The sequence below is a fragment of the Pagrus major genome, chromosome 17 (genome assembly GCF_040436345.1).
Source record: "Pagrus major chromosome 17, Pma_NU_1.0".
NCBI classification, from domain to species: Eukaryota; Metazoa; Chordata; class Actinopteri; order Spariformes; family Sparidae; genus Pagrus; species Pagrus major.
Window position 1 is genome coordinate 10135216 of NC_133231.1, and position 13140 is coordinate 10148355.

The following is a 13140-nucleotide window of genomic DNA, read 5'->3' on the forward strand; positions in this document are numbered from 1 at the left end:
GCATTTTAAAATCAAGATTCAAGGCCCTGCACACCCACACAGGTGTTCTCAGTTATGTGGCTGATTGGACCTTTGCTCAGGTCGAACTGAGCTATGCAGGGAATCACATAATGTTCCCAATCTCTATGTATTAATAAGTGTGAAAATAGTATAAATAGGAAAGTGAGATAGATAAATCAAGCCCAGACAGTCAAGAAGCTTCCAGTTAGGCATATTAAGTAAAAAATGGCCGTGTGGGTGTACTATGGGTGTGTAGCTCCTTTTGAGACTGCAACATTTTCAAAACTTTAACTTGAATTACTCATAGTCAGAGAGTTTAATGACATACTCACCTAACACTCCACTGTCGCTCCAAGGTGTTTGGTCTCCAGTAAATGTTGAAAGCATCTGAGTAGATGGGCGGCTTGGATCATACATGGGAAATGATAATGTCCTGTACCTTGAGTGACCTTATGTGGCGTGTTCAACATAACAGAATTAAAAAAATGAACAAATAAGTCAAGAAAAAATAAATAATGAAAATATACATAAATGATATAATGTGAGTGTGTGCTTTACAGAACAAAGAACAGGGTGAAAAGGAATACCAATTTAAAAATGGTGGCATAAGAGAGTGAGGAAAACAGAACAAGAATGAGGATCAGCAAAATAATGGGCTGAAACATCTTGATGGATGAATGAAAATGGAGGGAGGAGCAGAGGGAGTGACAAGCAGCAAAAAAGTACATATTAGAGAAAACATAAACCACAGTCATTAAAGTCAATCATATTCATGTGTTTCCATCAGCTTACAGACAGTGGCTCCTCTGCCTGTTTATCCTCCTGCTTGGGGACGTCCAGCCGGTCTATGAAGCTCTGCAGCTCCTTCCTGAAGGCTTTCATCTGGGCGTTGATACGATACAGCAGCTCATGCTCTCTAATCCTGTGGAGCAGAGGTAGAGTATGTTTGGACCTGATTTACTGCAGTTAAAGTGACAGTTCACCCCAAAACCAAAAGTACATATTTTTCCTTTTAACTTGTTGTGGAATTTATTTATTTATTTATTTTGTAGTTTTGAGTGCCACAAGCCATCTAGTTCCAGTATATCTGAGACAAGGCAGACATCAATACGGTTAATATCTTCAAAACTTGGCAACTCACACCAAAAACAATCTATATGGATAAAAAGAAAAACAATAGCTATTTTGATTTTGGGGTGAACTGTCCCTTTAAGCAAAGAAAAGTGCTTTTGAATGTAGAAATGAGATTCCTAGTCACTTTCATGTGTTTGTTACCTGCCACCCTCCTCATCTTCATCCAGTCTGGCGAACAGCTCCCCGTTGGTGACGTATACCCGAGCTTCTGCGATGATAGTGCTGGTGTCAGCGATTAGCCTATCGATGGTCCGGCCCAGCCTCTCCGCCTCGATGCGGATGTCTATCATATGTTGCCGGTCCTTCAGGCTTCTGGATAAAAAACGACTATCCACAGGTGAGTAAAGGGAACGTGTTGGGGTGAGGCAACGGATGTTCCTCACCTCATCTGAGTCACTCTCCCCTCCGATAGGGCCCTCACGTTTGCGGTGGGGCGGGAGGAGACGAGGGGAGGAAGCCGAGGCCGAGGGGGTGTCATCGTCCCGACCTCCGTCACTCTCCGCGTCACTGTCCCTAGGGCTGCTGCGGATGCCCAGGTGGGATGCCAGGTCATAGCGCTGCATGTTGGAGAGCAGAACGCGGTTCTCGTACTGGAGTTGCATGACTTTGCCGCTCAGTTCATTGATCTGCAGACGTGCTGCTTTCAGCTCCTCCTGGAGGGCCTCCACTTTAGCGGGGTCAGCTCCTCCTGGGGTTGAAACAGAGCAACAATGAAAAGTGGAACACCTCTGCAAATGAGACTTTAATGTGCAGCTCCTGGAGGCTTTATGAAACACATTTTCTATCAGAGACAGATTTATTAAGCTGAAATAGAACAGAGATTTATTGCCCTGCAACATCTGCTAATTGAAAGACACTGAACAAATAAAAAACAAACCTCCTCCATGTCTTGATCCGGCTTCATGGGATCCAGCCTTGTATTTCAGTTTATTGAGTTCACCTGTCACCTAAAGATGAAAACTGAATGTTATCTCCGTCTGCATTTAGTGCTGCCAGTATGAATAGTTCACACATTTGAATTCACTATGTATGAGGCTTAGATAACAGACAGACTTATAAAAGGCCTTAAAGTCATTGATGATACCAAATATAGCACCAGACACACAAAGAAAGAGGACACACTTATAAAATTACATCTTACACTGCTGAAAATTAAAGCAGCACTGTGTTGCCTAGTAACATCAGAACGCACACGTCATATATTATTTACAGTCTGCTGCAATTTTGATGGAAATATTTTAAATTTAACAATGCTTAACAAGGCTTCAGATGGAGAGAAAATAGATAATAGTTCCAGTCAGAGAAACTAAAGGGGGGTAAATCTACACACTAATAATTTATGAACTAGTCAATTTTAAAACTAAACTTTTTAGCTTTTCCTTTCAGGAGTCTGGTCTGATGATCTTAAACTTTTTATTATTTGTGTTATTAGTTTTAACTCATATGCCTCAGTTATCATTTTGTAGAAAATGACATTTCCTGTCCTATCTGGAATGACATAGCTTTGCATGCTTGCTTGCTGACTGTATTTCAGTCATACTGTAAATAGTTTTTTCCTTGGATCTGGCAAAAACAATGCAGCAGACCTGAAAATAGTCCCTATACCTTTTTGTTCTCCTCTTCCACATCTGCTAAATTCCTGCGGAGGAGTTCTGCCTCGTCCTCTACCAGCTGAAGCTGCTGCCTCAGCTCTGACAGGGCCTCGCCCTGCTCTCTGCACTGCTGACCTCCAGCACCAGAGCCATCCAGTCCTGCTGCAGCCAGACTATAGAGAGGAGAGAAGAGAAGCACTGATAAATGTGCAATGCAGATTATTTATGGTAGGGTTTCACCATACAGCTATGTTCAACTCAACCATGACAATAATATAAATTTACTTGTCACTTATTATGGATTGGTTATCCCTATGTAGAAATATAAAGATTATCCAACAACTACACTTCAATCAGTCTTTTCTACTTTTGCAATCATCGAGAATCTGAGGATTAAATGCAAAGTACCTGTCCTCCCTCATGTCATCCAGCTCAGCCTTCAGCCCCCTGTTCTCCACCTCAAGTTCCACGATCTTCCTTCCCAAGATGTTCGCCTCCTCCTCCACCAGGCGTAAGCGGAGTTTCAGTTCTGACTCGCGGGTGGTGGGAGGCCCTCCAGCCTCGCCTTTAGGCAGAGGGCTGTCCACATCACCGTAGAAGGAGCGGTACTTCTGCAGCTCCTGCTCCAGTCGGTCCTTCTCCTTGTCAATCCTTGCCATTTTCTTCCTCATCAAGATGGCTTCCTCCTTGATAAAGGCCAGCTGGCATTTCAAATCGTCATTTTCTTCCTGTGAAGAGAATTTATTAATTTTCCCATTACTTTCAGTCCTGTGGGTGGTGAATATATTTTCCTATAGTCAACATGGAGGTAACTTCTATTTAGTGTGGAGGCATGTTTAAAAATGGACATTTCTGGGAACAGTTTCATTGCCTCTGCACATATTGTAATTATTATTCCTTAATGTGCTTTCACTAATGACAAATTACGACTCTCTGGGGCTTAGTTCTACATATTACATTTTGTTTTAATTTGAAAATTACATTGGAAAACAACCTCATTATTAAACATCTTCACTGAAGTTTATAACTTTCTAATCTAATAATGTAATTGCTGACTCACCTCGATTGGGGTCTGTGGAGCCCTCCTCTCTGCTTTCTGCCCATCCTTACTTCCTTTTCTCTTCAGCGAGAGCTGCAGGGAAACAGTGGTTACATCATCATCATCAGCTCACTGTTTTCTTACCGAAGGCAGTGATATCATCCGAATTTATGGAACACTGAAGGCCCAGTAATGGAAAAACAGGACTGTTTAAAGTCGCCCGCAAGAACATTTCTGGTAAAATATTCTAAATCAAATCACAGTGCTCTCAGTGCAAGTGTGATTTTATAGTCCTGCAGTAATAACAACCTCAAAAAGAGCATTTGTTATTCCTCTTATCATGTTTATGAGCTGGAATGAGTATTGCACAAATCTATTTGATGTGGATCCTAGATCTGGTGACCTTGAATTATGGTTAAGCAGTTGTGGGTGGTTTATAGTGATTCAGGGCGATGGAGTTTGATACTGGATTAGGCTTGATTTAATTTAAGGGGACTGCTGGGCCTTGGTGGATGTATGCACTCCACTGAGTACCATTCTAGTTTGCATGGACACACTCCCATCATCCCCTCACCTCTTTGGCTTTCTCTAGTTCATTCTGCAGCGCCTGCTTAGTGACCTCCACCTCTATCAGCTGCTGCCTCAGCTTCTCATTCTCATCCTCTGTCTTCATCCTCTTCTCCTCCACGCTCTCCAGCTCATGGTGCAAGCGCACAGACACATCCTTGGCCACCTGGGAGAGGGACCGAGCCAGAAGAGAGAAGTCATTATGAATCATGAATATGATGGAATATAATGATGCTCAACCCTGCAGAGACTCACCTTGAGGTCTTGCTCTAGGCTTCTGAGCAGCTCTCCATCCACCTGGCCACTTTCTGCAAACCGGAGCCTCTTCCTCTCGGCCTTCTTCAGGCGGTACTGAAGGATCCGACAGTTCTTATTGGCTCTCTCCAGCTCTCTGCGCATGTCCTGCAGCTGGCAGGCGTCTTCCTCATAGAAGGTGTCCCGCATCTCATCCATCTCTGCCCGCATCTCCTCGATTTCGGTCTACAACACGGATAATAAAATGCGTCACATAGTCATTAAATCCAACCTGGGCCCACACAGGCAAATTAGTCAGGGCCTTTTATAAAGATCTGTTTCAAAACAAAGCCGCAGCTATACGTGCAGAAGTCATTCTACAGCCTGTAAGCAAATACAACAGGTGCGACCATTGCGCATGCTAAAAAGAGTATGATAAAGCAAATTTATAAATGGTCAGGCTCGTAATATGTTACCAATTTACCTTCAGATCGTCGTTTTCATCCTCCAGCTTCTCTATCTGGTCTTGCAGCCTCTGGTCTGGCTGTGGAGCCGGCTGTGGACATTCGGGTTCGGGAGACAGCTCCGGCTCCGAGGCCGGCGGTGATGCAGATTTCGTCTGCATCTTTGTCCCTTTCTTCCCCAAGCTCTTATTCAAGTGAAACTGTATCAGCTCGGATTGCAAGCATCCCTCCTTCCAGAACCCGGGTCCGCAGCCCACTGTGCTCTTGGAGCTCTTCTTGCTGCCGCTCGTCGCCGCGGCGGCCTCCCCTCCTCTCGGGTTTTTGCTCCTCAGTTTGGGGGATTTGGATGCGCAGGGCTGGTCGGAGACGACGCGGTTGGGATCTGCTCTGGAGGATGAGGAGGCATCAGCGACGGGGCGGGGAGAGTCTTCCGGTGTCTGGATGCCGCCTCTGTCTGCCGCCGCCGCGGGCCTGCTCAGTGTCGGGCTTTCAGCACCAGCAGCCTGGACAGCAGCCGCGCCTCTGACGGCAGGAGCGCCTCCGGCCTGCCGCTCCTTGCCTGTGCAAACGGGAGAATGACCTCGGCTGCTTCTCCCTCCTCCACCTCCTCCTTGCTTTGACGTGATGGGCTTTGACGAGTTGCTGCCCTTCTGTGTAGCTTTAGATCCACTGTCTTTGAGCCCGGCCGGAGAAGACGAGCGCTGCTGCTGCTGCTTCCGGCTGCTATTGTCTGGCTGCCGCTGCGAGTCGGCAGAGGATGGGTTCATCATGGTGTCAAAGGCTCAGCTCATCCTCAACAACATCCATCCCCTTCATCTGTATCCCTGCAGCAGGGGGACAATTGACTTTTCAGACCTAAAGGCTACAAAAGATGGATGTGATCTGGGCTCGAAAACACTCGTAAGAAAAGATTATCATCCACAGGTCGACCAACTAATAAAACTTGGACTACACTGTAAAGCGAATAGAAATAGTCTGATTACAGCAGATCCATCAGGACGCACCTTGCATTGTAGATGAGCTCATTATTTACGCAGCGAGGCTAATTAGGCTGCGCGCCCGGAGACAGGTATACGTGACCACCACTGATGTGCAGTCGGCCATTCAGCCCTGTTTACTGAGATGTGTGTGAGATCAGCTGCACACCGGGCAATTAGACAATCGTTTGCGTCATCTGCGCTGCCGAAAGGGCAATTGGCGAGAAAGGGAGAGCTAAGAGAAGGCAATGTCATTGGCTGTTAAACCTGGGGCAGCAGCCAGCCAATTAAAATCGGCTCCAGCTCAGTTGACATAAATACGATTCTGAGTGGACTCTGATCGGATCCTCGATAGACCCAAAATAGACAAAGGGTGGTTCAGCTTCTTGATGAGCCCCATCCAGGCTTACAGGAGTACTGAGAGAGCCTGTCAGCCATCATCTTACTCCTCATATCCAACATTAGCGATGACTCATTACTCAGATGGATGGAAGATGAACCATAAAAGTGTCAGAAGCAGCGAACACACCGGTTCTTTCACCTTTACCACAGTTGGAACAGTTCATGCATTTTTTTCTTTTGTCTCTGTGGTTTTAAAGCACCAAACATCGACTGTCTGTCTGTAACACACTCAACCCCCTCACACACAACCTCTCAATCTGATTTAATCAAGATAAGCATGAGTCTAAACAAGAAAAAAGAGCATAGCTCCGAGCTGTTTCTACAGATAAACAACTGGGAGCAGCAACAGTAAATCAAGCCACCTCGGAGGCCTGACAGCACAGAACATAATGTGGATCACAGTCAGACATTTGCCCTTCATACAGGTTACTGTTGGCACATTCATCTCAAACACGCCTGTGTGCTCTAACACAAGGGATTATCACGTGGAAATCATGAAGCGCCAATTGAATTTTCTTACCTTTTCTGGGTGTTTTTTCTGTCGGATGCTAAAGGGTAGTGGTGATGGGGAGACAGAAGGGATGCTGAGTCGAGCGCCTCCCGACCACCAAGCAACCTGTTTCAATATTCATGACATTACATCATCGCTAGGAGGGCCGGGGCTGCACGGAAGTGAAGCCGCACGCAGCAGGCTGCTCTCATTGGAAGAAGACAGTCTCTCTCTCTCCCTCACTCTCTCTCTTTCTCTCTATCTCTCTATCTGAACACTGATTGGATGAGCCACTTGCAACTGTACATCCACCTTGTATTCAGTCATTTGAATTGACCTTGAGTTAATGGATTTGGCTTGACCACTAGAGAGACTGTAAGAATGTAAAATAAGACTCTTTATGCCATTAGGGCAATATGGCTGAGCTCAATGGACTTTATTCAACAGCTGTCACTGAACCAGAGCATGCACAGCATTTTTATAAAACAAAAGCATTTTCTGCAGGATTGCCTGTCTCATTTTACACGTTTTACAGTAATGCATGGACCCACTGTACGTTTCCATCTTTTTCTTGTCATAAGAAACAGTTATGCTCCTCAAATCAAGAGCACATGTAAAAAAGTCTTGTTTACTGACATTTTTTTGAATGATTAAGGACTCATGATATCCATTTGTGAGTTGGATTTCAGTGAAAAGATCCAGTCACAGGTTTTATTTACAGCCAAAATGACTCTTTCAAAACATTCAAAAGCTTGGTTGTTTCTATATAATTGTTTCTTGGCCGTCTTGTTCCCATCTCTCATCCCTCTGAAAACCCAAATCTGAAGCTGTTGCGCAATATTTTTCCACAAATGCCCAGGAATCATTAGTCAAACTATAGTGTTTGGAGAGGGCAGAATGGGCCTAACCTTAATGTTGTCAGGGGATAAATAAGCAATTTCATTTGGACTTCTGCCCGCCATTCATTTCTCACAGAATTTGTTTAAATCTGTGTTGTGAGGAGATGGAAAATGCAATCACAGCAGATTTGGTTTGAAAACAGGTTCACGTGTGAGTTTTTCCAAAGGAAATGGTTCCTGAGGAGCATGTATTCTGCTTGGAAACAGGCTCAACTCATAAACCTAAGGCATCTCCACTTTGATTAAATTACATGATGGTGGGCTGGACCCATCTCACCAGTCATTTGGGGCATTAAATTCTTGGACCTGTGCCAACGAGATAAAAAGCATGCACACATCTGAAACGGCTCATGGTTGGTTAAAGATACACCTCCAGCGAAGGAGGCAGACTGGTGTTGCATGTATTACCCTGTGCGAGTAAAATAACAAGCAAGTTTGCAGGACGTGTCAGGGATCGACTAGGATTGGCTCTGCTCTGAAAGTTTTATGGAATGGATTTTAGCTTCTGTCAAGGCTTCAGTAACCACAGCTCTTATAGCCTCCTTCTGTACCTCTGTTCAATCCATTTGCCTTTGTCACTGCAGGCTTTTACAACACTATATCTTGATCCATTCAGAATCAAGGCTGCTCTCTATTGTAATCCCAGTTTAATTGCCAGACAAGATGTTGCAGGGCCAATCAGCCAGCGTCGGGCAGGAATGATGATCTATTTTCCCTGAATAGGATAACAGATGTTTGGGGTCTTGCACTCCCTTTCACAGTGACACACACACACACATTCACCACTTCCCCCACCTATCCTCTCCTCCTGCCCCAGGACTATTCAATCATTTGCTAGAATTAAAGTGACAGATGTCTGCGTCATGGAGGCTCCCATGTGGCAGACAAGATTACTGATTCTGCTTCGTCTTAAATAAAACAAAGGAAGGTAATGCCTGGCTGAGAAAGTGTTGATTCATGCTCTGAGAAGACATTAGTGTCTTAATCATTGGAAATGTTGAATCCATAACATATGCATCTTTGTTAGTTTGTATACATTGCTGATACATATAATCTAGCAATTTAAGTTGAATATGTATATCCAGGTATTCATCTATTAGGATTAGAAACATAAATTGATGTCTTAATCTCATCCCATTAGAGTGAACACTGTTAAACACCTCATATGAGACTGAATTACTTATTAAGATGGACATTTTCTACAGTGATAATGAGACAGTTCGCTCAACAACAACTCCTGCCAGTGTTGTCACTGTTTTTTCTTTTTTATTGTGTCCATCTTAATGAGTAGTATTTTTAGTAGTAATTCTCTTCCAAGTCCTTCCTTCCACACCATTTACTGGTGCTAGAGTGGCTGTTTGTGTGTGTGTGTGTGTGTGTGTGTGTGTGTTTGTGATAGAGAGAGAGAGACTGCAAGAGAGAGAGCAAGGCCCTGGTGAACATACATCTATAAATATCACCCTCATTCATTTCACACTCCCAAGTTTCTCTCTCATTCGCGCTTTCTCTATTATCACAAACACTCTTACCTCGGATCATAACAGTAACACCATGTGTAGACGGGGATCCCAGGCTGTGTACTTGTCACTGTTTATACGTAATCAGGAGTAATCTGCAGTGTCATGTTGTAGTTTCTGTGCTGGGTTTCATAATTTTTAAAGGATACCTGTTATGCTTTTTTGTTTTTTTTCCCCCTTTCCTTCTGTGTTTTTTGTTCATGTAAAAGATCTTTTTTGAGCACTAAAGCAAGTCAACCTATTCTAGTAGTCACCCAAAAGAAAATTATGAATCTGAAAATGTGTACAATATTTCCTTTAAAACTGCAGTTTATAGTGTTTTAAGTGGACATACATACATTTTGCATCAATTTATCGTTTCCACATGATTTGATACATTAGCATGATTTAAATGTGATTGTTGGATTTAGCCTCAAACATCGTAAACAACAAACAGCAGAGGGAGAACAATAATCGCATAAGAGAAGTCATATACATACATAGCTAATGACATGCCTTGCATGTGGTAATGTAAAAAAACAAGTTTTTTTAAGCTTTAAACCTTTATTCTGACAGGTAAGCAGAGGAGGGCTCTGTGAAGCTCGTGCCTGTTTGGTGCAATACATTTCTACTGTGAGGCATAAAAAACACGCCTGTCTCCGGTCTCAGTTGTCGTGCTCCAGATATCAACTGAGCTCCTGACAGGCAGGAAAATTGTTACTTTGCAGTGAAATCCACACGGGATTTCACTGAAGGAGGTAGTTCTGCATAGATACAGACACATATACAAACTGACATGTACAAATGCTGATGTAGTCCTCTGAATCCTGTCTGTATGAACACATACAGTGCATACAGAGATATATACACGTTTTGCTTGTCTAGCTGTTTCTTTTAGTACGTATGCTCTGTTGAATGGCGTGTGAGGATGTATGAAAGAGCTTAGTCAAGACCAACATTTGAATAAAGATAATAGGTGGGTTGACATGAAACCGTAAAGAGATTACGTTAATGAGACATAAAACCGACACATAATGTAAGAACTGGCATACTGTACTTATGCTAAGGCTAAAGATGCTAAAAAGCCATTATAAAAGATGTTTAATGGGTTGCTGCAGGACATTTGAGTGCTAATCCTTTTTTATACAGTCAGTTGTGCCAATGCAAAAATTGTATTTGTCAACCACAAGAGACTGGAGGGAAGGGCTTAAAACAGTTGGAAGGATACGGAGACACCATCCGAGGGAAAGGTTGCTGATGGGGTCGTGGTTTTCTGTTACTGAGTTGTGAAATTATTGCTCCGAGTTGAGGAATAACACAACCCTCATCCATGTAATACCCCTCTGCTGGTGGAGGCCTCTCACTCATAAACTCTGCAGGAGGGGGAGAGGGGGGGTTGCACACACATAGAAATGTGTTTCTCAATCCTCTCTACCTATTACACAAGCACAAACACACACACACATGAAACCACCCACTCTCTCACACACACTGAAACACTGTTTAATAGTTTATTGCGCCGGTGCCATTTCACACATACCCAGCTGATTCAAAATAACGTGATTGCATGGGATGCAGTGGGTGGGGGTGGGAGGTCTTTGGGAGGATGAGGGAGTGAAGGGGGGTCAGACAGCTGCTGTGTACAGTTACCATGGAAACCTTTGTCTATGTGGAGAATTCGACAGGGATGAGCGGTGTTATAGATTCAGTTTTCAGATGTTATTCTCTTTGTGGCTACCAAACAGAGATTTGCCTTTAGCATAGTTATGTTTTTTTAAAGTATATCAGACAAGCAACTTCTGACTCAAAACATGGCGGGCGTAACCCCACCCTGTATCAGAATCACACCTCTATACAACCATAGATTTTGATGCTTATTTGCTATAAATGTGTGAAAGGTAAGGGGGCTTTTAAAATGATGTTAAAAATCTAATCATTTAATAATTTTAACTGGCAAAGAGACATAAATGGTTTAAAGAAATTACTCTCAATATGTCTATATTGGCACCAACAGTGAAGGAATCAGGATTCATTGTGAGTAAAAGTATTAATATATATGATATATGTAAAATACTTAATTGCAAATAAAAGTTATTCAAATTAAATCAAACATAATTTAATTTGTTCATCTTATTTTTGTCTGTAAAACCTTGAAGGTAGTATCAGCTATCAGATGAATGTTTTAGTATTTCTTTCTATCTATCTATCTATCTATCTATCTATCTATCTATCTATCTATCTATCTATCTATCAAATGTGGAGAAATATAAAGGTGGAAGTATAAAGAAACAGAAAATAAAATAAATATTCAAGTAAAGGTCCTGTAAAAATGTAGTAATTAGTACAGCACTTTAATAAATGTACTTGCATGTATGTTTCTTTCTAACAGCTTCAATCCATTTTATAGCTACTTCAAACCTGGGGCTGCCTGAGTGGAAAGGTTTTGATCATACACTGAGACAATAGCAAACTGATAACCAGAAGGCTCATAATTTTCAGATCCCCATCAACAGTTTTTGAGAGATTATATTCTTCTCCTTATATCATAAAACTTTATAAAGTTCTTTATCTTGAGGTGAAGTCATTTTCATAATTACAGTGGATGGTTCAAAACGTGGGGAGCATAGTGAGCATACTGTATCATAAAGTGATGCTGATTCACTGTAATGTAACCATGGTGCCCTCTAGTGTCTCAAACATACTCTGCACTTCTGTTACCAACATTGTGTTTTCACATCCACCCTTTTTATTCTCACTCTATCGCTGACTGTAGGCATAGTCAGGTGTCTTGTCAAACCCAAAAGTTTTCAGATGACACTGTGGGTATACTTTATGGGAATGACATGGCTAGCAGTACAAATAGCAGTTGAATTATTTGTCACTCAGGTGTGATAAATACAATTTTTAATTGAATGTTGGGAAGACCAAAGAGTTAATCATTGATTTCAGAGGGAAGAAGGAGGAATGTCTTCCCAGTGATAATTTAGAGGCAGCAGATAGAGATTGTCCGGTCTTACATATATCTTGGTGTCTGCCTGGAAGTTAAAGTAAATGTAACTGGAAAAAGAACATTTTGTATTCAGGAAGGCTCAGTCAAGAGTATTATTGAGGAAGTTCAGATCATTTAAGAAGCTTCTTCATGTTTTTATCAGTTAAAAGATAAGTTCACCCAAAAATAAAAGTTCAGTCACCCCTGTGCTAATGGAAAGTTGGGTGAAGCTTTGTAGTCCACAAAACATTTCTGGAGCTTCACAGCAAAACAGAGCTGCAGCATTCTCCTACACAGCTGAAGTGGATTGTTTTAAAACATAAAATGAAACTAGCTTCACACAGCTAGTCCAACTTAATCCAAGTCTCCAGAAGCCCAGAATTTCCAAACTAATTTGAAAAGATGGTATTTACACACTTTTTATAGCCAAAATCTTCACTTTAGCTGCTATGCTAAAAACATTAGCACTAACCCTGTCTGAAGTGGGTGCACAAGCTTGACCATGCATCTTTTCATATCAGTTTGGGATTTCAGAGCTTCCAGGGACATGGATGACTCTGGGTGAGCTGTATGAAGCCACTGTATGGGGTTTGTTTTGTTTTGTTGTTTTACATTTTAAATAAAGTCTCCATCTATTTCAGTTGTTTAGGGGAATGCTGCAATGTTGTTTTGCTGTGAAGCTCCAGAAATGCCTCAGAAAATATTTTGTTCCAGCGGCGGTCAGAGTTTTTAATTAGAAACTTTTTGATGTGTTCTAGATCAGTAGCATCTTTCTCCATTAGTCATGTCTCCAATGGGTTTTATGGTGTTATTTATTTGTTGTGTACTTTGAATGCAATGTCTTTATTGTTTGTAGT

The 13140-nt window shown here is 42.3% G+C and overlaps 1 protein-coding gene across 1 annotated transcript; it reads right to left on the minus strand.

Annotated features, from left to right (window-relative positions):
• Positions 1–554: 554 nt before the first annotated feature.
• LOC141011607 (microtubule cross-linking factor 3) lies at positions 555–5206 on the minus strand. The gene is made up of 10 exons (XM_073484799.1): positions 5051–5206; positions 4588–4812; positions 4340–4498; positions 3787–3858; positions 3135–3454; positions 2740–2899; positions 2012–2081; positions 1276–1816; positions 793–922; positions 555–665 (listed from the first exon to the last, which is right to left on the minus strand). The coding sequence occupies exons 1-10, from the start codon at positions 5189–5191 to the stop codon at positions 555–557; spliced, it is 1929 nt and encodes a 642-aa protein (XP_073340900.1). The 5' UTR covers positions 5192–5206.
• Positions 5207–13140: the final 7934 nt, after the last annotated feature.